This window comes from Mytilus edulis, chromosome 12 (genome assembly GCF_963676685.1).
Source record: "Mytilus edulis chromosome 12, xbMytEdul2.2, whole genome shotgun sequence".
Taxonomy (NCBI): Eukaryota; Metazoa; Mollusca; class Bivalvia; order Mytilida; family Mytilidae; genus Mytilus; species Mytilus edulis.
In genome coordinates, this window is record NC_092355.1 from 82,216,557 (window position 1) to 82,244,362 (window position 27,806).

A 27,806-nucleotide genomic window follows, 5' to 3' on the forward strand; every position below is an offset into this window, starting at 1 on the left:
ATAAATGGATACAGGATATGAATGATGGTAATATCAACTTAGCAGTCCTGTTGGATTTTAAGAAAGCTTTTGATGTAGTAGATCATGATATCCTCTGTAAAAAACTTGAAATTTATGGATTTGATAATACTGCTGTTTCTTTTTTTCAATCGTATTTGAATGAAAGAACTCAACAAGTACAAATTGGTAATGCTCATTCTGAAAAACTTCATATCAAGTATGGTGTTCCCCAAGGCTCCATATTAGGCCCCCTTCTGTTTATATTATACATCAACGACCTTCCTATTTATATGAAAAATTGTTGCAATTGAAAATTTTACTTGTTCTGACTTAGTAAATTTCTTTTGTACAAAATTAATTAATTTTGCATAATCATTATTTTTGCTCATACATCTGTCAGTCCTCAGGTTTTCAACACAAGATGTAAAAAACTTATTAAAAACATTACAAATGTCCCTGACATTATTAGTTTTAATACCATCTTCATTTAAAAGTTCATATGGCTTTTCTTGTTGGGATGGGTTAAGACTGTGAATACATTTCCACAAATCTTTAGATGCTTTTGAATCTTTTACCATCTTTGAATAAAAATTTCTTTTTGATTCATCGATTATGTGCTTTGTCCTGTTACGCCAAAATTTGAACTCGGACCACATTTCTAATTTATGGTATTTTTCTCTCATTTTTCTGGCATATACAATTTCATTATTGAACCATTCAGGTTGTCTGTCTCTTTTTACTCGTTTAGTAACAATTAGTGCATGCTTATCTAGAACTGCATTAAATATGTCATACCACATCTGAATACATGTATTTGGGTGACTTTCATGTTCAATTTTATCAAAAGGTGCAATAGCTAAGTCACTTAGAAAATTAGCCTCATTGAAATTTTTAAAATTTCTGTAAGAAATGGTAGTATGAATATCTTTTTTGATATAAGTGGAATTTTTTTCTTTTCTAGTTAAACAAACTGGATAATGATCACTTATTGAAAATTTAGCAACATGTGATTCTAGTATCAAATCTTTATTGGTGACATAAACATGATCAATTAGTGTACTAGAATCAGGTGTAACTCTTGTTGCCTCTTGAATTATCTGGTTGAGGTTGTAGGTTTCTAATAAACTTAGCCATTTTTGTGGTTGTTTATTAGGTTTTAAAAAATCTATATTAAAATCACCAACTAAAATAATATCTGAATTATGATTAATAGCAGTTGTCACTGGACCAGACGTACTTATTTATATATACATGCATGACATGGATATATGGATAGTCTACCTTATGCCGTTTCCGTTCTCTTACCATCAAATTTTAAAGAACTTGTTCTCTATGCTCATTACCAACAAAGACACAGACGCATAGGCCAGAAAACATAATGCACACAAATGGGGCTTAACAACAAAACCGGGTCACATTTTAAAATTTACACTGCACATATAGTAGTATACCACTATTCAAAATTCATAAATCAAGAAAAAAAACCAAATCTCGGTTACAAACTAAAACTGGGAACTATGACACAACAGAGACACAACACCGAAACGTAACACACAGAGAAATGAACTATATACAATGTAACAATGGCCATTTTCCTGACTTTATACTGGGCATTTTATGAAAAAAATGGTGGGTTTGAATCTGGTTTTGTGGCATGCCAAATCTCCCGCTTTAATTGCAGTGTTTATTATAACATTAAAATTACAACATTTCACGACAGGGTTACAATAAATAAACAGATAAATTGGAGAAAATATAGAACAGAGAAACGAACGAATAGCGCCTTCCAAAGGATACAGGTTAAAAAATATTTTTATACACCAGACGCGCGCTACGTCCACACAATACTATGCTCAGATGTAAAAAGTTTGAATGCCATAACAACTATCAAGTTGACGATCGCCTCGGACCAAAAGTTCCAAAACGTTGTGAGGCCAGAGTTATCCGCCTAGGACAATACATCAATCTGCCTGGGACAGAAACATCATTATTATCCAAAATAATACATAGTTTTGCAAACAGTAAATTTTATAAAATGACTATATAATAGATATACATGATTTAACTGTAGTGGTGCTTAGCAATAAATAACGAATAAATTACAAAATCACAGCCCTGTGAGCCACAGTCAATGCAACGCCCGAAGTGACATCAAATATAAATTTCTAAAACGTCTTCTGAAAATTAAGAGAATTTGGATGAAATTCAAGATATGATTTGTATGACTCATCTAACTTATATTACTAACAGTGAACATTATAATACTTATTAATATTTAATTGAAGTAGTAATTAATTATCTAGCTTTGTGGTTATTTCTTCTGATCAAACTGCAAATCAAATATATAGTGTAAATTCCGTTGATCCAAAATGAACTGGATGAGTAGTTATCCCCCAATACAACACAATAATACAACAGAAAAAAATTAGATTTACAACTACAAACGTTAAAACATTTGAAAAATTTCGATGACAACAACAACCACCACATCAAAATTGGGATGGATAAACGTATGGAAATTCCAGGTATTTCATTTTATATTTCCGAATCTAAATTAAAATAAAAGCAATCATTCATAAAAGGTGAAAGAAATGAAGATATATTAATTAAATTATTATACTATTTCCTTAGTTTTCTTCTTAAACATTATTTTCAATGAAACAAAAATCCAACCCAAAACAGCACCCGAATCCTTATCATGATATATGTATATGACTTTTATGCAGCAATACAAAATTAACATTACGCTAAAGATGGTATGAAGAGAATTATTATAAATATTCGATACGAATTTCTGATTAGATTGTCTTATCAACCTATATTGGTATCTCCTTCACACAAGACAATTTCATTCAAGACCAAAATACTACAAATATTTATTAATATTAAAAGCTTACAATTGATAAATAAACAAAGAGAGATTATTTTGAAGTATTTAATTAAATGTTATTTTCGATTCTGTTTGCGACCGATGTAGTTAATTTGATCGTGTTCCTTTTTGGCAGTGATTTATCGTAAAAAGAAAAAAATATGCCTTCATTCTTTCTCCCTTTTATTTTTTACCTATCGGATTTCATGTGGATCTATAGGCAAACTAAACTTATCATTCACAATTAATTTACTATTTCCTTCTTTAAATGCCTCTTCAAAGGAGCCATTATCCTAGTCAAGTTATATGCTTATTCGATAACATAATATTAATATCATACTTAAGATATTTGTGTGTGTCCAGGAAAATGATTATGATGAAGTTTTTGAAATTTTAAAAAGATCAAATTGACCACTATATACCCATATCCATTTTGGCTTTGGCCAAAAAAAAAGGTAAGGCTTGAATCAAAGGGTGCTCTCGATTCTTACAAATTGCAAGCAATAAATACAAAACATTCAACTGATTTTTACATTTCAAATGCTCCGTTTCCCTCTTGGAATTTTTGATTCTATGCCTTGAATCTGAGGGTGTTCTCGATGCTTACAACGTGTCAGTTATGAATAGAAATATTTATTTCGTGAATAAAGGAAAAACAAATATTGAAAAAGATGTCAGTTGATCATGTTTTACTTGTTCATATCTAAGAATATTTATTAGTCTGATGAACATCCACTTGCTACATTCATTTCAAAACACGAACCTCAGGCTTACATTATAGTCACCCTGTCAGAATGAAGTTGTTTCGGTTGAAATTTCAGCCGGCTTTTGTTTAAACCTGCAACCAAAAAACGACACAATAAGCTGCTTGTACCCATTTCTAAAGAATGAACTTGTCATAGTATAGATAAATGTGTTAACAGAACAATTTAAAAGTTCAAGATATGTAATGGTTAAATAAACCCATGAACGTTCTTTCTGCAAAAGGCCGTCTTTCATTATACCAGCTAATAAACGACCTGGTACCACACAGACGAAGTAGACACTGGTAACAGTCATTACCATTTTTGTGATGGCTGCTTCTTGTCTCATTCTCTCTTGTTCCACTTTAGCATTGGTCATTGTAGTCAAAAGTCTGTTAGTTTTAATCAGTTCACGTGCAAGGAGTATGTTCGTCACCAAGATCACAGTAAAAGGGATTCCACGAACTAGTATATAATACGGCACATACAAGTATCTATCTTCAAAAGCTACACCAAAATGCAGGTTTAAATAATGTTTGACAATAATAACAATAATCATCATAAACAGTATAACAATATACAATTTTACTGTTAGGCCGGTATTCCACTTCTCCTTAAATTTAAGAGGATTTTGTATGGCAAAACTTCTTTCCATCCCAATTATCATTGCACTGATGCAGCTACTTGTTATAAAAATATCTCTTACCAGTGTTGTTTGCCAATAAATTTCCTTGCCCAGGAACTTCTGTGTTGGCATACAAGTGATAAACGGAAGTGCCAGGGTGTCAGATATTGACATAATCAAAACAAGAATGTTAACTGAAGTCCAAAGTTTTCTTTTGAACAATACAATCAATGTTATACTATTTCCGATGATTCCAAAAAACGATATTATCCAAAATATTATAAGAGTTTGTAGCGTTTGTCCGGCTCTGCTATAGCCTCCTTTGAAATTATATGTTGTAGCGTTTTCAGTAACGCAACTATTTCTCAATGATAAATTTGATTCCATGGTATTCAAACAAAGAGTTCGTGTTTGTTTGTTTGTAGCAGTTGTGGCTCTTAGAGAATTTTTTATAAATGAAGGTAACTTGATGGTCATATATATAATATCATCTCTAAACTTTTAATATTCAGGACAGAAAACTATTTACATAAATCTGACTAAATGTCTGTGTATGTATAATTCAATAGTTTTGATGTTATACAATTTTATGTATTTTCTTAGTTTTTCAAAGAAACGAAAAAAAGCTAGAATATATGCATAATGTTTAACTCAATATGTATATCCAGATCTTAGTTTGATGACCTCTTTATTATATGTATGTTCTTCGAAATTCATCGTCAACTCTTTTCATTTGTCAGCGTTTGAAGAGTAATAATATGTATTAGACGTAAGAAGATGATGGACTAGTGACAAACTTATAATTTAGATGATCCAATATACCAATTAGATTTATCTTAACGTTATCATCTTTTTCGTTAATCGACAGATAATATTCATAAAATATAATGACTGCTTGCAATTACAAGTCTATAATCACACCTGTATAACCCTGATACAGATCAATCCAGACGTCGACGCGTTCGAATCACGTGTACCACTGAGTTATGACAGTTAAGAAATCGTAATTTTAAAGCAAATACTATACATAATTCGGATATTTAGCTCCAATATATTCTTTACTAGAATACACCTTATCGCTAATCCCGGCTGACCCTGCCGCTTGAACTTTTGACGTCAACAACAATCACTTTTCCATTGTGGCGTCAGATATTTTGTTTTATGACGTCAACATTTTACGGGAACCTGTGTGAAATCCAGCAATGGCGGATAAATAGCGATAAGGTGTATACTCATTAAGGTTTTTTTAATGTGAGACATTTTTACAGGCACAAATTTAAAAAAAAAACGCACGACAATGCCACAGACAAAAGTGTGCTTGGTATTTTTATATATTCAAAACATAATGTTTCTCGTGTTTCATTGTTTTTAAAACATACATTTTAGAAAATTCATTGTTTAGAGTTAACCAAGGTCGTAGATTTATGTGGTATCTAGTAACAAAAACAAAAACACCATTTTAAAGTATCTTTGTTTTCATGCTGTGTTCGGTTCGTTATCATTACACTTTTCTATACTGTACGCTTCGTTGGGACACCATTGTATTTGTCAATGAATTTTCTATGTATAAAAGAATGCTTCGATAGGATTTTAACCGTACTTGTTTAGAAAAATCAATTTTCCACCGTAAGATGCATTCAGCAACCTACAATATCCGTTGTATTATTTAAACACTTTTGGAGGTATTGTGTACATGTTACACATTTCATTATCTATAAGAAAGTATAAATTACTAAGAAAATACAATTATTGGACAAAGGCTAATATCACTGGCTGAGCAAACGGATATCCTCTTCCGATTATCATTGTGATACCAATATTTAAAACGTTGGCATGCAATGAACTGTTACACCACTATCCAATGTTAGGTGAAGGGCTAGTTTCCCGCTAACATGTTTAGGCTCGCAACATTATGTATTCGCCTGTGGTAATTCAGTGGTTATATATTTGTTTTTCTTCATTATTTTGTGCATAAGCTAGACCGCCAAATTCTATCCTTTAAATTATTTTACATTTTTCTTTTCGGGGCCTTTTATAGCTAACTTTACGCAATATAAGCTTTGTTCATTGTTGAATGCCGTTCTGTGACCTATAGTTTTTCATTTTTATGTCATTTGGTCTCTTGTGAAGAGTTATCTCATTGGTAATCAATTACAATCCGTGAATTATAGGCTCTTGGCCTGAATCTCAGAGGCGGATTCAAGGGGGTTATTGAATACAATAGAGTTAAAAACATGTTAATAGAATGAACGTTTATGTTAAAGCCATTGTTTATAACAAATACAGTTTCTTTAATGCATGTGGAGATGTAAAGGCGAAGAGATATAATTCTCAATATTAACTGGTTTGCTTTCCTCAATTTTGTTTTTTTCTATCTTTAAGGTATAAAGGTTATGGTAAATTTCCTCTTAACATTACAGTCTTTTTACTGTGATGTTAAAATCTACAACTAATTGTCATTCAAGTTATTTTAATGCATCTTAAAGTCCATAACGACCAATATGAATTTCATTCAAATTTTGACTTATGTGTTTACACTCTCATCTTCTTAAAAAAAGAACCAACCACTCTTTATAGACCTAGAATGGGTATGGACCTTTCAGAGTCGGAGTGAACGTTCAATTGAAAATAAAATGTGGTAGTATTTCTGGTGAAATACACCATTCAATGTTCAAAGTCAGTTACTTCAAAATTTCAGAAACGCAAAAATTTATTGTTTTTCTATATTTAAGGTTTATAGAAAGTTTTGCTGTACCTGTCAATTTTTGTATTTAAAACGAGATATCACATCCTAATTTTCACGGTTAAGTTGTTTAGATAGCAATTGAATTTGTTTATGAAAAATCAAAACATAACTAAATATTATTACCATTCATCCACACTTATGAGAATTCGTGAGATCGTACAACATCTCGATGCTGTTTACTTATATTTGGCATTGCACAAGTTCATGCGATTTTTATTACGTCTTTACACTTAATTCATTGTACATATACTGACTGATACTTTCGTCTTGAATAACATATTGTACCTTTTAGCTGTAACAGGCTATGAAATAACTATCAGTTAGTAAAAAAGGTCAAATGTAATGTATAAATTAATTAAAGATTTTGTTATTGTAATTGAATGTTATTAATTACTTTCAAAAGTATTTGACCCCATGACTGACAGTTACAACACTGATTACTCTTATTTCGGTTCTTTATGTGTAATGTTTGAGTGCCTTGTACTTATATTTTGAGTAGAGCAAATTGCAACGGTACTCTATTAATTTGTGTCATGGTGTGCTGTTACACCGGTGTTTTAGGTTAGGAAGGGTTGAGGGCTCACATGTTTAATCCCGCTACATTAAGTCCTAATGCGTCCATCAAGCATCAGGAGCCTGTAGTACAATGGTTATATAGATATGTAATCTTTGTTTTTCTTCCATAGATAATTCGTTAGTTTTATAGTTTTAAGTTTCCACATTTTTTATATCGGGGCCTTTGATTACCAGGTATACAGTATAGGTTTTCCACATACTAATAGCAGTTCCATGCCGACCGACTATGATAGAATACACCCACTTCATATAAACTTTAGTGGATAGTTGTCTCATTGGTCATGATACAATATCTACAAATTTTTATATGAAAACAAAAGCCGAAGAAAATATCCGTTGGAACGCCTTCTTATGCAATATGCAAACACAGTTCAAAGAGCTCCTAATAGATATAGGAAGAGGTGGTTTGGGTGCCAATGAAACAACTCGCTATCCAAATAATAATTTATAAAAAAACACCATTATACGTCAGTGTACAGCCTTTAACACGGAGCCTTGGCTCACACCGAACAACAAGCTACAAAGGGCACCAAAATTACTAGTGTAAAACGATTCAAACGGGAAAACCAACGGTCCAATTAGACTGCTATCGTTTAGGCGAAGTTTGGCCAACATCAGCATTTGATATCGCCTCAAACTATGAAAGTAAGAGTATTTAAAGGTTTATTGGATGTACTATAATTTTTTACACTTTATTTCATCTGAAATATAGTCATTAACATTTTCTTTCATCGGGAATAACGTTAACAAATTTCTGTATGATGTACGCTGGTTTAAACAATGCCAATTGGATTGGATATTTGGTATTTTATGCTCAACTTCTTCGACTAGTTTACAGATATATATTTCCAACAGAATACAAAAAAAAAGGTCGCTGATGCCATCCCAAATACCTTATGAAAAAAAGAGTTTTGACGTTTATTTTTAAACGAATTTGTATATTGATTATCTAAGATAAGGTTTTAAAAAAAAGTTGAAAAAACATTATCTAAAGGCGAGCAAGGAACTCGACATATTTGGTTAAATGAACGGTACAATAAGAAGATTTTTTTTTATTTTGTATGATATTTCGATTATTCTGAGTTATAGAGAACATTTGAAGAGATGTACATGTATTAATTTTTTTCAACTTTAAATTATCTTATATCACTACTGTTTGTGAACAATGTCCTTATCGCTACAGGTGGCACGGTAGTATTTGCATTCCAGAATTTAAGTTGCTCTTTTGTGTACCCTACTTAGGTAAATGAATCTTAACAGTGCGATTGGATAAAAAATACAGTATCAACTGAACATACTTTCCCAAACTGAAGGATGAATCAGGTGTAGAAAAACATGAAATAATTTTACATACAGATGAAAATGAATTTTTGAGAATTTTTTGAAATTTTGTATTCACTGCAAACGGTCATGGTACATATTCAAATTCATTTCTGAATAGTAAAATGAAAGTACTTCAGTGAACTGTGAATGTAGATTTTTTTGCAGTGTTAGAAAGTGGTAAAAATTCTAAAAAGGCTATCGTTATCCCTTATTGGCCAGGAAATACTACCGTGCCACCTTAAGGGGGATATATATTTTTACACTAACTCAATGAAGGAACTTTTTATACCTTTGCAATTTGTAAGTTTATCAATAAGAAGTTGATTAAGGGCAACTATGATAAAACTAGCCTTAAATTCCACCACTGAGAGTAAAAATTGCCGATTCAGCAAATTTTGCCTGATCTGTAGGTAATAATTTTAAAATTTTCATAGAAAGTAGAAAGTAGAACTTCATTATTTTTATGTAACTTGCAATACATTTTTAATTATAAATGCTCGCTTTAACTTTTCGCAGTGTCTGACACATGTGCAACCACTAAAATTTGAGACGCGACATTCTACGGTTGCATGTTCATCCTATTATTTTCACTGAAATAAATGAATTGCATAATTCCTAATTTTTTTCAACATAAGTACAGTTAAACTAGCTTTCTTAAGGTTTAATTAGTAGTTCGGATGTTACATGACACCAGTAGGAGTTTTTGGGGAACCAGTAAGTGGTTAAGGGGTCCTTACTTATTCATCTAGCTCTCATATTGGTCTGAAATAGAGATAGAAATAGGGGTTTCTGTACATTGAATAGACATTATTTTTGACAAAGAATGTATGTATGATGCTATATCAGCAAGATTAAATGATTTATTCATTTTCCATGCAAATACTATTAGTTGTTAAGATTTTCTGACAGTGAAAAGCACAATAAAGGCAATTTGATTATGTAAGGGGACATAATTTAACTTAATAAGAGAAATAGACAAGCAGTCAACTTAGAGATGTATTCTAGTACATGTATTGTCAAACAGATTACGTAATAATTGTTAACTGCAATATAAAGACTCTTGTTGTAGTGCCCTCATAATCTAATAATGTTTAAAGTAATGTAAGGCATGCTGTAAATGTGGAATGGACTTTAATATCAGTTTTCATGATTTGTTGATTAAACTGTTTCTTTTAGTCTTGATAACTCCTTAAGTAAAAATGGTAAGATGAAAAAAAGTGAAAATCTGCTAGATGGGGTAGGGATGTAATGTTTCATTTTTTTTGGTAAGAAATAAGTGCAGACTAGTATTCTTTATTGTAATATGTTCCAAAGTAAGAAGTCTATGCATCATAGGTGTCATGACTGGTTTCAAGTTTGTTATGTCTTGGTTAAGGTGACACGGCAGTATTTGCATTCCAGAATAAATGTTACTCTTTTGTGTACCCTACTTAGGTAAATGTATCTAAACAGTGCGATTGGATAAAAAATACAGTATCAACTGAACATACTTTCCGAAAATGAGGGATGAATCAGGTGTAGAAAAATATGAAATAATTTTACATACAGATGAAAATGAATTTATGAGAATTTTTGTAAATTTTGTATTCACTGCACCATAAATGACCTAAAATTACTAGTGGCCTTAGGTTTCTAAATATAGCAAACGGTCATGGTACATATTCAAATTCATTTCTGAATAGTAAAATGAAAGTACTTCAGTTAACTGTGGATGTAGATTTTTTTGCAGTGCTAGAAAGTGGTAAAAATTCTAAAAAGGGTATCATTATCCCTTATGGGCCAGGAAATACTACCGTGCCACCTACAACAATGACGCTAAGTTTACTCCCTGTGTTATTAACTGCTAATGAAACCAGGGGATTTGATTAGCAAAATATTTCTGATATTTATAGTCTGTGTTAGTTGCATTTGATGCATACTACTAGCACACAAAACATATAAATCATTCAGTGATCCTACGCGATATAAAAAAATCATATTAGAAAGAAAAACCCGGATTTTTGTCCGTCATTTGTTTTGTTATAAAAAAAATCTAGTTGAAATTGAACGTAGAATTTACCAAACAAGGTAGGCTACATGGCTAGTTAATGATTTCATGAAATGGTGAGTAGTATCTTACAGTCTGAATACAAGTCACTTATCAAATGTATAAATTTTTTGACTTAGAATAATCGAATATTTCAGGTAATACAAGTCAATATTGTAGTATATAAAAGAGATCAAGGAAGGAGCTAGTAACCCTTGATCTTGATTGATTTGTTAAATTATTGATTGATTGATTCTTTGTTATTTAAATACTTTAGTATCTATTTAAGGTATAATTCTCATAAAACAATAATTTTTTAGAACTGAAAACATATTCACAAACTAATAATATTAATAATCTTCAATTTCATATCCAATTACAACATTTTTAAGATAAAAGACTTGTTGATCAATATTAAAATAGCAAGTATGCTAACATTGCCTATGTAAATTTTAAAATTATTTGTATGCACATTGAACGACAAATATATGTGACGTATAAAAATACTCAGACGTCAGACACTCAAATCAATCAATGTGTTGTAGATAGTAGATGTTTATGTGTTCTGTTAAATTGTTCCTTTCGAAATTGTTAAACGATGATGACTGATGTACCCATATTTTGACTATTTTATTTATTTTGTCTGTATATTTAACGCATCAATGTAAATATAACGGAATTTGACGAGACTGTCATTAAGGTGAGAGGGTTAGCGCTATAGAACCAGGTTTAATCCACCATGTTCTACATTTGAAAATGCCTGTACCAAGTCAGGAATATGACAGTTCTTGTCCATTCGTTTTTGATGCGTTTTGTTATTTGATTTTGCCATGTGATTATGAACTTCCCGAATTGATTTTCCTCTAAGTTCAGTATTTTTGTGATTTTTCTTTATACATAAATATATCATAAATTTTTGACCAATAATTATTACCCATTTACATTACGGAAAACAAACACGATTGTAGTTTTTACATTTTGATCAAACCACACCATTTGGATTATCAGATATGTCCAAACTGTACAGCATGTACAGTACAAATTATGATTAATTGCTGTTTCAGTAATTTCAATCTAAACATTTTATTCGATTATCTTTTAAAAAATTGAATGTAAAAGTAAGGTTCGTTTTTATAAAAAAAAAAGTAACGTTATCAAAAGTTAAATGATTTTTTCCATACATAGAATCCTACTGGGAGTTCTTTATTCGATTTTTTTTATAATTTCTGTGAATGACATTTTGTCCAGATTGTAAGACAAATCCACGGAAATTCATCTCTATATCTTGTTGAATATGACTTTTAGCATTTGTAAATGTTTTACTTTTTAATAATTTTTTCTAAGATTTGGGTATACCGTAACGTAAATCACATGTCTATGCTATCCAATTTTGTTCTCTTTTAGTTTATCTAAGATTTGTTGAGAATATCTCCTTTATCGTCAATTATGTCGTTAATAAAAATTAAATCTTTTTCTACCCAATGTTTGAAATACAAACCTTTGCCTTGATTCTTAATATATAGATTTCACCATATACTAAGTAACTAAGAAAAGTCTATAATGTCTTGAATTTGACGCACATTAAATCTTATATAGCGATTTATTGTGTATCCATTTTGGTCTCTATGGATTATTAAAGTAGGATTTTTAAAGTCTTTGTGCTAAATTATTAATTCAAAGTGTAGTTATTTATTATTTCTTAAGGTATTGACACACAAAGGTGTATGTTCGATGTTCGAAAAGATATTCAGCATTGATGACCTCTGAAAACGTAAGAAATTGCACCGTGTCTGTGCGTTTTGCATCTAGCAGTTTTATCAAACTTTCTATACAATATCTAAAACTTGGAACAACTGTATAACTGAAAAGGTAATCTAACATGCACATTGATCTATTTATATATACTCAAGTAAGTTCTAGAGAAGCATTCGAAATAGTTGTCATCTCAAATGTTGTCCTGATTATCGCTTCGAATGCGACCACGTCCTGATTCATTTGTATCGGGTTTATTCTGGGTGATGATACTTTTCTTTTCTTTTCTTTTTGCTTTCATTTTAAAGAGCATACAAGATGATTATGTTAAAGACAATTGAAGTACTTACGGATGAGGTTCAGGCATTGCATGTGTATGTTACGCATACGTTTAACTACTCGTTCATACTAGTTGCAACCTTTGCCATACAAATATCCAACGAAACGCAACTGACCTTTTACGTGAAACACACGTGTTAATATTTATGTGAATTCAGATACACCTGAATCGCAAGAGAAATGTTTTATAATAACATTAACTTTACAAAGTTTGATGATTTTAAATACATTTTTAAAATAATCAAATTTACGTGATTATCACGTGTCAGCTTATTTTAGGTAAAATCCAAGTAGTTCAAATGGTCCTACTGAGTTTACAATAACCAGTATCATAATAACATTATTTATATATTTAAATGACCTCTTTCATTGAAGGATTTAACGTTTGATCACTGATATCTGTTGTTAAGTATTCATTGCACGTGAAGGTTCTAACCGATTAATTTAAATATTTGTATTTCTCCGATTTGGTAAGTTGTGGCTTATAAAGTAAATGTTCTTATAACTTGAATTTCTCCTAAAATAACGCAATCTTTGAAACAAATAACATAAATTCCTTTTATTTGATATCCTCAATCTATTAAAAAATGATTTAACAACTCAAAACAATCAAAATACAAAACATGCACTAGTAGTTCAAATAAAAGAAAAACACACACAAACAAAACAAACAAATAATTAACTTACAGAAATTCCTGGGTATTTTTTCTCGATGATAAATGTTGAAATGTCAACATATATTTACAGTGCCTGCTTCACGAAATTTATAAACACTTGAGACAATCATTTATGTACCTCTACATTGAAAAGAGTTCAGGTGCTGACATTTGGTTTCTATAAAGGACCCAAACACTTACTAGTGTTTAACCATTCAAACCCAACGGTATAATCTATATTAAAACGAGAAACACTCATGAACCACATGAACAGAAGACAACCACTGAACATCTAATTCCTGATTTAGTGCAAACAATTGCAGCGGGATTAAACATTTCCATGGTACCAAACCTTCTCCCCTTTCTGAAACAATAGTATAACATCACAACATAGAAAGATATATAGATTCAATCACAATAAAATAAATGCACAGTGACAATACCCCAATCTAGAATAATTGAATAATAAATTAGAATATAAAACTAGTATCTAAAGATTTCTGATCAATTTTATACATATATCTGGTAAACTGAGGTACCGACATATCGTATTGGTCATCCAATCTGAGAATGTAACCGAAGTTTCATTGTGTCTATTTCAGTTGTTCGTCCCCTTAAATCTGTTTGAGCAATTATTGATTGAAGGATCACACTATTGTTAGTGAATTCCTTATAATGTAAACATGCACGAGAGTAACGTTTTTAACGAAATATATATGATATCCCAGATGATGAGTATATCCTGCGTAAAAGGGGAGTTGACAAATGTTACTGGTAGGAGAAAATCACCACATGTCTCGTATATTCGACGTATATTGTCTCCAATCAATGAACATTTCAAGAATATAACATGCGCATGAAATATAAAAATGAAAAAGGACAAAACCGACAAAATGCAATTTCAAAGTTTGCTTACGTGTAATAATATAAAATTAGAATTTGAAACCAGAATGGGCACTAATGAGGAGAGTTAAATTATCCCTTTGATAGCCTTCGCCTTTCTGTTGTCTCATTGGCAATTATTATACATCTTTTTATTGTTATATATTCCTAAAAAAAACATTACAAAGATAATAGGAATTTCCAAAAATTAGAATTTTTCGATCAAAGCAAAAATATCTTAGAATTATTAATCGTATACATTTAGAAAAGTTATGATAACAATCGTAGACGTCAAGAGTAACACCTTTATGTGGACAGTTGTGTCATTGGCAATCATAACACATTTTCTTTTTTATATAAATGCTTTCGGGATAATCAGAAGCTTGCCATCTTCTATAAACATCTGTTTTTCGACGGAGACTGTATATGACACTCCACATGTCTGTTGACTATTTCTTATCGTTGTGTTGTTGTGTTTCGACGTATATACATTTTAATTCGTGTAAGTAATCAATGTCGCCATTTCTCTATTGTGTTTCCAGAATATTAAAAAATCTCAACCAGAGAAATGGTTGTGTATGGTCCAGTAAAGATAATAAGTTTTTGTAGACATAATACAAATGAAAAACCTTAAGGGAGGGACGAAACATACCAAAGGGACAGTCAAACTCATAAATCGAAAATAAACTGACAACGCCATGGCTTTAAATGAAAAAGACAAACAGACAACAAATAATTTAAAGTTAATACCTATTAATGTATAAACGCATAACAAAAATACATTTTGCATTTATTTATTTATCATAGCTAACAAGCTAATAGAGGATAAAAGTAAACTATTTGCAACAGTATAATACATTTTACAAGCAGTAGACATTAAAACAATTGATAAATGATCACTACATATACAGACCAGACTTTATCACACAATTCTTATCGTCATGTCTCGTAGTCAAATTAAAAATTCACGAGACTTCTTTATTTCTTAATTTCATCTTAGAATTTTGAAAAAGAGGTGTTCTTATAGTACTTTTCCCCAACAGTAACATATATATGATGCACAGATGAACTTTGTATAGGTGTAATACCACCAAATCATGGTACGTCACATCTGGTTGCATACGAAAGTAGGCCTAAAAAAATATTCCCTTGAATTTGACAGTTGTAGAAAATTAACCCTGCATTTCAATGCACTTCAATTTTTCGGAGTCGTAAATATGTATGTTGGATGTCTGAAAGCATCATTGTTTTTTTAATTGATGGTCTTATAAAATATTTTGGAACGTTAAGGTAACATATTTACCAAAGCAGGTAAGCAGTAAATAACAGTGTAAAAATTGGGTTGTTTACTTCCGGTGATGATTATTTTCTTATATGCAATGCAATGTAGTGTGAAATTTTCACTGTATCACTGGAAAGGATTAAACTTTACACATGCAAAGTATTTCTTTGGATGAAATAAAGGAAAATACTGTACAATTTTTTTTAAAGTGCCAGTTTAACAAAGACTAATAGGGAAAATCAATGGTGGTATTACACCTATACAAATATCAAATAGACACTTTATAATAAAATACAACAAACATATAATATAACAAAATGTTAATTGCAATAATATGCTAATACTTTTAAATAATCAATGTTTTACTTTTAATTTATCAAAGTTATACTTTTAAATAATCAAAGTTAAAAATAAAATAAGAATATTTACAAATGCTATCTTTCGGGTAATCGCTTACCATCCGATGCAGTGCGAGTCCTTCTGATAAAGTTTTGAAAAAAATCATTCAGTATCATTTTAACACATAACGCGGACGATTTCATCAACTTTATCAAAAAAAGAATATTTCTTAACGAACCTTCAGTAAAAAATTATGTATGTTGGGTTTTTGGTTCCTTTAATGACCCTTAATATCTTTATACAACAAAACAACACATATATACATAAAATCGTAGAAAAATTCTTTCAGAGGAAAATTAGAAAAATAAAAGGGCATTAAAAGTCGTCTGTCATCACATTCATCCCTCTGATAGAGAAATTCAAACTATTTCGTTTTGTCACGGGTCAAAAGGAAAACAAAACCATTCAGTCGCAAGCAACTGTATTATAAAATGAAAACAACAATTTAGAAATTTCATGTGTCAGAATAGTTTTTCTTTATAAACCTTCATCAGGAACGCTTAGAGTCGAATATTTGAAAGCCATTGGTGTATAAAAGCCAAACCGAAGCAGGTGAAGATTTATTATTCATATGATTTGAACTGAATGTTCTTCTCAATTAATTCTTAAAAAAATCAACAGCATCCAAATCAATGTCATGTAATTTCGTGAGACGTGTATTCAACATTTCAAAATTATTGCTTCACTTTCATTGGCAAATATTTTAAGTATATGCATGCATCTTACAGATATGTGATTATTAACAGAGTATATGAAATGATAAAGATCAGTGTACGTTTCAATCTCATCAGTACTCATTTCGACGGTTATGATAACTTATATTAAATTCTCAATTAGTCTGTTTCAGTCTTTGAATATTTAAGGCTAATGTTTGATTCCGAAGGTGTTACCTATGCTAACAACGTGTCAGTAATGAATAGAAATATTCATATCGTGAATTAAGGTGAAATAATATTGAAAAATATGTCAACTGATTAATAGACTACTACAAATCAACTTTCCACATCCATTTCAACACACGAACCGCTTGACTACATTGTATTTCACCCTGTCAGAATCTGGTTATGTCGGTTGACATTTCAGCCGTCTTTTGTTTATAAAAGCAGTTGAAAAACGAAAAACTAATGCACAGGACATATTATGACATACATTACGACTGTTTGGTGTTTTTGTATAAGTATGTCGTTCAGGTAAATATTAAATAAAACACAGAACTTAATATTTTATCGTATGCCGTTGTATGGATAGTTGTGTCATTGGCACCCATACGGTATTTCATTATTCTAAAGTAACCGGATTGTGTACATGCCGCTAGAATTCGGGGTGCTATGATTATCAGATGCTCTTTGTAATAGGAGGTATACAGCAAACTCATTTCATATAAAATCATTAAGCATAGATTTCTTTTTAATCCTACCATTTTGAAGGATTATAAAGATCAATTAAATTATGTTTTAAAATTCTATCTAATGATTTAGATAAACATAAATAAATAGCGTTATACTGTATTAGCTACTGTAAAAAAAAAAGTACACTGTTTAAGAAATCCAGGTCCAAAGTTGCGCTGTCTATCCAAGTGAAGCTTGTCATAGTGATCATCTATAGCGTTACAGATGACATCGGGATATGTTGTACTAGTTTTAAAACATCCAGGATCAATTATATGAACAGTTATCCCTCTTTTGTATAATTCGCGTCGGAAAGAAAAGAAACAATAATATTAAGACCCATTGAACCTGAAAACTCTTGTATAAGACGGTATGCTTTGAAATTGGGGTCCTATTCCTAAATGAGAGAACATTTGTATTGTCAGTCATCGGTCGAAACGGGTTACTTTCTGTCAAACTGCACACTCTAGGGAGATTTGGAGAATATAGTACTTAAAGAGGAACCAAATTCGCTTTTCTAATCACAGTGGTACAGGTTCATCTGTTTAAAAGTAATCATAATGAATACAATCACTTCCGTCGAATCATTGACACTACATCTAAGCCACAGACTCGTTGAATGTCATGTTTATTATATAATCTGGCAGGTGTGACTAACAACTCTTCAGAATTTCTGAAAGATATATATTGTTAGCAAAAAAAACATTTCCATTAATGCTAGTAAAACCGAAAATTTGCTTTTAATACAACTTCAGAAAGGATAGATCAAACAAATATCCTTCTATACATTTCCGTATGTCAAAATGGTGATATTATTTTATTGCGGAACAAGATTGAAGTTATTTATATATTTTTGTGTTCAACGTATCATGCGTTAACTTTGGCAATCTGTAATATTTACTCAGATAACTCTCGATATGTCAGTCTTAGTATGTCTGCAGATTTAAAAGGTTGCTGACAATCTGGGGAGACCAACTAATGAAACATGCATAAAAAAGGTCAGACATATATATAATAGTTTTAATTCAAAACGACCAATAATTTGAGTTAGGTCTTGTTATTTGAACGCTTCTCAATCCATCAAAGTATCAAGTGGTTTTTTTTTTATGTGGTATAAACTCCTCCTCCTAATTACTTGTTAATGGTGTGCATATGATATATGTTTGCCTGTGTTCATTTAATTGTTTTTGGCTAAGAGTACCGTGCTTGTATTTTTTGGTATACTTGTTTTTTACTGCTTGTTTGTTTACATATATGTATTGTTCATATGTAGTGATCCGTAATTCTGCAGCATTCCTCTTGCTCACCTTTGATCGGGGTTGATCAGTATAGAGCGGGTATCGGAATATTTCATAAAACTATTACATCAAAGCAATTACGACTAAACAGTTCTTAAGTTTTGAGTAACACCTCGTCACAATCACGTAACGTGTAAGTATTTTATTCAGTTATTTTCTGTTTTTCTGTACATCACTTCAACGCACTTAGTTTATATTCTTTTGATAGCCTATTAAAGTTTAACCGAACTGAGCTAGACGAAATTGAGTTCGTCATGTGCAACGAATTCCAATATGATGTGATCTGTATTAGTGAAATTTGGTTAAAACCAGATTTTTCAGTTGAAAATTTATTTGAATAATCTACGTTGTTTTCACCTCATCTCTAGTAGAGGAAGCACTTTATTGCTTTTTAAGACCTTATCTAAAAATTTCGGCGTTTACAATCATTTTGTTCTCTGGAAATCGATGTTGGTTCCCATTTTGAATAGGAACAGTTTAGAAGCAGGCTCTTGTCAATTCTTTTAATACAATTTAACAATGTTTAAATACATAGTATGCTACACTCTTGACATATCGTTGTTATACTGAACTATTGATTACTATACGTGTAAAGCATAAGAAATAGATTACAATACCTGTAGTTTTGGGCAAAGTCAATTGAACGAATTCAAAAGCCGTTTCGATGCTTTCTGTTTTTAATACGTCAAGAATGACAGGTTTGACTTTTGACTATGTCTCTTCCTTTAAATTCGCACATCCTTCCTCTGTTAGACATCCAGAAAAAAACATGAAATTTTAGTTCGTCTAACTTCTTTGAAAGAGAATGTCAAAATCCAAAGTGACAGTCTGTTATAACGATATACCGGTTTCCATAGTTACCGATTCTGTGTTTATTTCGAAACCATTTAATTGACACCCATAGGAAAAATTACTATTGTCACACAAACCCACATGATGAGAAGCTTGGAAGGTAGGAAAACGTTGTAATTGATATATATTAGAAAATCTATAATATTATATTTTTTATAACTTCAATGCAAGTATTGAAATAATGACGAATATGTCTAGACAAGAGACATGAATTTTGCCATACACTGTTCCTTATAAATAGATACAGTTTGGTGATCATCGGATTTATAATAATGTAAAATTGATTCCAAAACATTGCGGATGAAATCAAGTCGGTTGTTTAAAAGAACTTGCATACATGTGAAACCGGGAGGAAATTGACATGAGTATAACCAGCACTCGGTTGTAAATAAATATCGATTTTTTATTAAATGTCTTGGGTGATCTCAAATTATCCCCGGCTTAGTATATATCTAGGATGTTGATTGGTTAACGCACGTCGTTACAAAACCCATAGCCCCTGGGTGTTGCTAACCCATATCCCCGGACATGCTAACCATTATCCCGGGGAACTTCACGCAAGTTTTCCTTAGTTCAATGATCGCTCCTTGTGAAATATTGAATTTTGTAGATTACCCATGGTGTTTGTAATTAAATATTTAATTCATTAACGATTTTGTCCTATTATGCCGATCATTTACACTAATTTCATTAAATGAATCACTTGACTGCCACATTTTCAAGGAATGGGACTTCTGACCTAGCTATGCAAATTACCCACGTTGACGTCACATCATCTATGGCGTAAAGCTCACAAAATTGGGCGCCAAATTTGACTCAATCCAGTTTCTCTGTCTCCGTATTAAAAACGTCTTATATTTGACTACCTGTAGGGTTCTACCAAAGGTAGTACCCTACACCCCGTAAAAGATATGTAAAATTTCCAAATTTCAATTAAACTTTTTTAGAGAATGAAAAAAACGTTGTTTTCGCGTTACACTTTGTATCCGAGTTTTCATAAAACTCGCCCGATTCGTACTAAGACCGGGGATAAATTCGTTATCTACGTTCATATCCGTAGATATGGATATTTTAACACCCTTCAGTACCCTGTACACCCTTCGGCTACGCCTCATGGTGTACTGGGGTACTTCAGGGTGTTAAAATATCCATATCTACGGATATGAACGTAGATAACTTATAATATCAGTCTATTAAAAACATACACACCCCAATCCTAGCTTTGCATAGCTCAGTAGTTGGTATTTCGTTGTTGACATGAATAATTATTGATGTGGTTATAATTATTAATTAACTCTTCACAAAACATAGCAAAAATATGCCATTTTTTTACTAAATTAAAAAAACTACATAACACAACTTTTTGCTTACCTCAAGTGCTGATTAGAAGGTCACTAGACTATATGTACATCATATGTTTACATCAAATACTAACCGGAAGATACTTATGAATTTAAAAATAACCTAAGTCTTCAATGAGTACGACAAAAATAGAAAAACTGAAATTTGAAATCATCTAAGCTAGTGTTAATTTTTTTATAAATGATTAGCTGACATGGTTTGCCCATTTGAGTGCAAATAGATTACTTGTGATTTAGCTATGAAGCTGTAACAGGCGTAACTTACCATATTTGGACTAAAATCATAGTATTTTTTCTATAAGTTATGAGCAACATCAATTAATTACCCTAAAAGATCTTAAAAGGTTTGTAAAATACACAGTTTGTATTAAGATATTTGTTTAGTTAAAACTGTTGCTCCGCCCTACACATGGATGACAGGTTCTTAAAAGGATGTTATGTAGCAACGCTTCACAATAGGAGTGAAATTGAAAGAAGCCTTAGGGTTTATGCACATATGGGCGATTTGTTTTTTATAATATAAATACTTATGATTGATAGTTTCTCTTTAATCTTGTTTGAAATCAAAAATACGTTTCTAAGGTAAAAAGGAAATAACTTAAGCGAAACTTTAAATGTCAAAATTCACCACTGATAGTATGCTATTAGAAAGTTAAAATAGTTCCACTAGTAGAGCTACAGATCAAGTGTAGTTACATTAGTAGAGTATACCAATACATGTACTCACGAAATATATTTCTTAGCATTTACTATTGTTTGTCTGTTTGTCATTTCAATTTTAGCCATGGCGTTGTCAGTTTATTTTCGATTTATGAGTTTGATTGTCCCTCTGGTATCTTTCGTCCCTCTTTTACCTTCATCGGAAATACTCGATCCAAACAAGTATATTTGGAGGATAAAAACCATCTATGCATACATTTTCTACTCGTCGCCATTTGTCGACGGTTGTGAGTCCGACCGACAGAAAATAATAAATTGTAATAAAATTGTGCAAAATTTCATCGAGTATGGCTCTCAGATCAAACCTAAGAGTGGATTGAATAAACCGCATATCAAGACTGATTTGATCTTTAGAAAAAGTAATAATGTTGAACATGCATAGACAAGTGAGTCTTCTGATGTGCTCATCATTTTTATAAGGACTGATTAAACAAATTTCTGAAAAGTTTACTCATGAAGAAATAAAATATCTCCTTTCACAACACAAACGACGAGAAAATGCATAATAGAAAATTGCATCATGATTATCCTAAGTTAGTCTTCTCTGAATCAGGAATTGGTATATTGAAAGCAAATATATAGTCAGCAATCAACTCTGGTAATCGACCAAGGATATGCACTAACAATCCTGCATCCCATCCTACTAAATATCGATGTTTAGGGAACTTGGCTGTCAAGGCATGGACGTATGCATTAATGACATGATCAATATTAGAACACGCTCCAGTAGTTAGCCCTTTTTTGACCGATTTCTTATCTGAAAATAAATTATCACAATATATATATATATTTATTAACATTTCTAAGACACAAGCATGGACATTCGTTGATCTGAATGTATTTATATATCAGTTGTGTTAATAGTGTACACTGTCGTAAATTTTCATTCGATAGATGAGAACTATAATTTATAGTTCATTATATAGCTTAAATGATAACAAACAAAAACAACATACAAACAACCATTAAAAAAACGAAAAATTTATTCAGAAGTCATTTTAATACAGATATTACAAATGTCCGTTGTTTTCCTATCAGGACACTGTATGTCATTCATGTAATATCAAACGAAACACACATAACTTAACTTATATCGTTTACCATGGTATGAATAGTTGTCTGATTGGTATTCAGACTGCATTTTCCTAATCTGTACATTTCTGAAATTACTTGCGGCTTAGCCACAATAAAGCTATTTACATTGTGCAAGAAGAGTAACCCATTAAAGAACAAGCATCCATTCAAAAAGATAATTGATGCGTTCATATTTTTTTACGTCTTTTGTTATATTTTACATCATTAATATATTTCTAGCCAGTTATAACTTTTAAGTGCCTTTATAATGTCATCCTCATGGAATTTTTTAATTGATCATGATAATAGTGGAAAGTTGAATAATCATAAAAGAGCGCGAACGATACTAGAGGAACATTCAAACTCAAAGATAGAAAATAAACTGAGAACGCCACAGCTTAAAAAAGAAGAAAAACCAAACACACAATATCAGTACACAAGACACACAATAGAAAAAAATACTAAGCAGCACAAACCCCATCAAAAACTTGTGGTGATTACAGGTGTTCAGGTTGGATAAGCAGATCCTGCTCCTCTAACTGCATACCTATCTGGCTTCTTCATGTCAGAAAATTTGTCAGTGGTTATCTCTATCGCCTTTTCTTTGTTCATGATATATTTAGAACGATTGGTGACAAATGTATATACCGATGTTAAAGGCTGTCTACAACTTGTCATTTTCTTTAATTCTGAGTTCGTTTTACATACAAGTATAACGTTGCTGTCTTAGTGATATTTTTTCTTAATTTGTTTTTACATTTTCACATTTATTTTTAAAAAATACAGTTAATGCTTTGAACAACTTCAAACATCTAATGTCCTTGGATTCTTAATCATCACCAGAATAAAATTACTAAATTATATCAAGGATAAGTAAAAACCGATTTGGATGCTACTAAAAAAGACAACCATTCATTAGTCAAAGATACACTGACAAATAATAGCAAAAATTAAAAACTGACAGTCGTGGTGATATGACTATCAGATTATCAGATTATGATATCAGATGCTCTTGATAAGGGGATGTTTCAAATTATAAAATATTGATTTGTTTCAATATTACCATTTTTTAGGATTATAAAGATGATTAATTTGTTTCATCAATCCTTTTCAATGGTTTTAATAAAACATAAATCTTTACAATTCAAAGGAATAAAAAACTGTTTACAGACTTACACTGTTTAAGAAATCCAGGTCCAAAGTAATCCTGTATATTCTTTTGAAGCTTGTCATAGTAAACATCTATTGTGTTACAGGTGACATCAGGATCTGTAATACGAGTTTGAAAACACCCGGGTTCAATGATATGAACTGATACCCCTCTTTTGTACAACTCGCGTCTGAAAGACAAGGAACGGAACATTTAGACCAATTGATCCTTTATCTCTTACAATTAACATGCTGTCAAAAGGAAATTTATCACGGTTAAACATGTTGTTCAAATTTCTAAATGATAAATAGGACTTAAAATTGTTGTATAAAACGGTGGACTTTAAAACAAGGTTCAATTCATAAATGAGAGAGCAAAAAACCCGCTTACGGTCAAAACTTACTTTCTGTAAAATTGCAAACCCTAAGGGGAATTGGAGAAAATGGATCACTTCGGCTTTTCTAGTCACAGAAACCATCATCAGTGTGGAAGTTATCCTAATAAATATCCTATATTGAAATGTTGCTGAGTAATGTGGGAAGTCCATGTATTGGAACAAGCATTATACTATCAGATATCTATATTAATTCATAACTCAAAACAACCAATAGATGAGGTCAGATTTTCGAAACGCGTCTCAAACGCCTCAAAATAGCAGGTGTTTCTATATTTAAATGATATATATTCCCCATTTCCATTCTCAATTTAAATGTGACATTTACTCCTCAGTTTGTCACTTCAATTCTGCCTTCCTGATAAAGTGAGTGTACCGTTTATTACCATGTATCTCCTTTTACTCATATATTCGGCAGCAATAGTTTGACTTCAAAGGAGTAGGTCCGGTAAGGACCCATTTTGACCTCAAATTTCAGGTTCATCTGACGTAAGATTTTTACCACTTTTTAAACACTAAAGTGTCTATTTCATTTGAATCAATTAGTTTATGTGAAAGATGTTAACTGAGTCATTAAAAACGATCCGATTCAAGCTCAAATATGAAAAATCTACCAAAAATGCCGAACAAGGTCACTTTTCAGATAGTTTTTGTCATAAATGAAAGTGACCGCATCCGTGTTCATTCTTAATCTTTATATATGTTATTTATTATCATAAAATACAACTTTCACTTAAGTATTAACGATGAACACGAATGCGGCTACTTTCGTTTCACACGAAAACCGTCTAAAATTTAACTAAAATGATAGAATTTTGAAGATTTCAGTAATTAAGCATGACTTAATGATGCTAGTACTCGATATATGTGCATCTTATTGTCAAAAACAGCCCATATTTATATAGCAGAAGCATTCTACTGTCCAATAAATAACTACAAGTTTACATTTTAACAATTTTGTAAAACTGCTATATTTTGGGGCCAAAATGGGGTCTTACTGGACCTACTCCTTTCGTTAGAATGTTTTTTGGTTCTTAGTGATGGGATTCTTTCATGCGCTTTTATGGCAGTTTTTATTAACGTCATACCTTAGCGCATCAGAATACCCCTCAGCAGCGTGCTTAGATACGGCGTACGGACCATATAATACAGCTACACGCCCTGCTACACTGGTGATGTTGACAACTCGACCTTTAGTTTTGAGAACCAATGGAAGAAAGATACGGGTTGTTTCGACCATACCTAAAGTATTTACTTCAAATACATTTTCATAGTCTGTTTTGCTTAACCATTCAATTGGAACAACAGGTCCGGCTATTCCAGCATTGTTAACTACTCCCCAGATTCCTTGCAAGACAAAAAAAAAACCAAATCAATAAATATACAAGGAAAGGAAATGATTTTTGGAAAAGAAGACCAATAGTTTCGACGAAAAGTAAACATCTCATACATTATCCATGTATCATCCCAAAATAAGCAAGTAATGTTTAAATATATATTTATTGTAGTGCTATGGTATTCTTATGATTTGTTTTCTTATTTCAGAAAATCCGTAGTTATTTTCTTGATCTGCCTGATTGTTTTTACACCTATAATGTATAGAAGCAAGCTCTTTTCAAATTAGTAGATAACATTTATCATGATGCTTTTATATATCGTTGATTTTAATGAAATAATCTTGTTTAGTACAACATAATAGATATAGCTCATTACCTGTATTTTGGGGCAAATTCAATTGAACGAATTCAAAAGCTCTTTCGATGCTATCAGTTTTTAATACGTCAAGCATGACAGGTTTGACTTTCGACGATGTCTCTTCCTTTAATTTGGCCAATCCTTCACCCGTTAGACATCCAGCAAAAACATTAAATCCTAGTTCGTCTAACTTCTTTGTGAGGGAATATCCAAATCCTGAGTCACAGCCTGTTATAACAATATACCGGTTTCCATAGTTACCGATTATTTCTTTATTTCGATACCATTTAAGTAACAGCCACAGGAAAATTGATATTGCCACATAAATCCACATACTGAAAACTTTGGAAGTTAGAACAATATTGTAAGTAATCTTTATTATAAAATCTAATACATAATAATTTTTTTTATAACTTTATGTATTCAAATTATATAAGATATGTCTAGACCAGGGATTTTGATCTTTTGTTATATACACTGTTAGTGTTTCTTTTATCAATAGATACAGTTTGATGACAATCATATTTATCAAAGTGTATCATGTTATATTGATTTTGAAAAAGTGCGGGTAAAATCAAGTCGATTGTTTACAAGGACTTGAAAATATGAGAAATCTACCTATCCGCATATAAAAAACAGAGAAGACTGTGCCTCGACCCCTATAATGGTTTACTTTTATAAATTGTTATTTGGATGGAGAGTTGTCTCATTGACACCCATAACACATCTTCCTTTATCTATATAATTTGAATTTTAAATCATGCATTTAAAAAATCTAGCTCACAGAATATAGTTTTCATCACAAATTTTAAAATTTGATGTCACGGATTAAATTTATGATATGATAAATTTGAGGTATCAGTGTTATATCAAAGATAGCTATTATTCATAATCATAATCTCGAATTCAAAACATTCGTCAGCACTAATTGAATCTTTGATAACGGATCTTGGAATTTTAATCCAACGACTACCGAATCAATCCTTTCATCGGGTGTGTACTTACATTAGAAACATGACGGGTGCCACATGTGGAGCAATATCTGCTTACCCTATCAGAGCACTTGGGATCATCCTGGTTTCGGTGGGGTTTGTATTGTTTCGTCTTTAGCTGTGTGTACTTTTGTTTGTATGTCATTCTTTTTATATTTGTTGCCAAGACATTGGTCCTTTGTGCCGGGTGTATTATACATGTAATTATATTTTGTACAAATTTATATATTTATGCTGACTTACACATGTCACTATAATAAACGATTTACTTACTTACTTACTTACATTGTCAGTTTATTTTCGACTTATGATTTTTAATGTCACTTTGGTATTTTTGGCTCATTTAGAAAAGTGTGATATGACAAAAGAGAACATGTGGCCCTTGAAATTGATTTTTTTTTAAACTTTTTCAAGCCTTTTCAAGCATTTAAAACTAAGCTGATTTCATACATGAGCTTCTCAATGAAAAGGATAAAAAGCATGCATAATCCCTAAATTTCACTTTCCGCTATATAAATAATGTCCTCTCACTAAATCATACAAAGTTTTGCGGCTGTATTTAATGCATCTATCCAATCGCACTTGAAAACAGAAACAATAAAAACAGTTAAGTCTTACTCATTTCTACGATAGCATCTCGAAATTGAAGGGTCGGTTCAGAACA

The 27,806-nt window shown here is 31.4% G+C and overlaps 1 protein-coding gene and 1 long non-coding RNA gene across 2 annotated transcripts; both read right to left on the reverse strand.

Annotated features, from left to right (window-relative positions):
* Positions 1 to 15,315: 15,315 nt before the first annotated feature.
* LOC139498165 (uncharacterized) lies at positions 15,316 to 21,188 on the reverse strand. The gene is made up of 3 exons (XR_011657834.1): positions 21,128 to 21,188; positions 19,522 to 19,650; positions 15,316 to 18,279 (listed from the first exon to the last, which is right to left on the reverse strand). It is a non-coding gene; the product is annotated as an uncharacterized lncRNA (long non-coding RNA).
* Positions 21,189 to 22,290: 1,102 nt separating this feature from the next.
* Positions 22,291 to 26,487, reverse strand: LOC139498166 (retinol dehydrogenase 16-like). The gene is made up of 4 exons (XM_071286499.1): positions 26,169 to 26,487; positions 25,544 to 25,802; positions 24,088 to 24,251; positions 22,291 to 22,594 (listed from the first exon to the last, which is right to left on the reverse strand). The coding sequence occupies exons 1-4, from the start codon at positions 26,482 to 26,484 to the stop codon at positions 22,362 to 22,364; spliced, it is 972 nt and encodes a 323-aa protein (XP_071142600.1). The 5' UTR covers positions 26,485 to 26,487; the 3' UTR covers positions 22,291 to 22,361.
* Positions 26,488 to 27,806: the final 1,319 nt, after the last annotated feature.

Excerpts from the sequence above, each read along its gene's own strand:
- LOC139498166 (XM_071286499.1), bottom strand. The coding sequence starts at position 26,484 with ATGTGGATTTATGTGGCAATATCAATTTTCCTGTGGCTGTTACTTAAA. Across the intron at positions 25,803-26,168 it reads GAATTTGCCCCAAAATACAG|GAATCTGGGGAGTAGTTAAC; the intron begins GTAATGAGCTAT and ends TTGTCTTGCAAG. Across the intron at positions 22,595-24,087 it reads ACCTGGATTTCTTAAACAGT|ATAAGAAATCGGTCAAAAAA; the intron begins GTAAGTCTGTAA and ends ATTTATTTTCAG.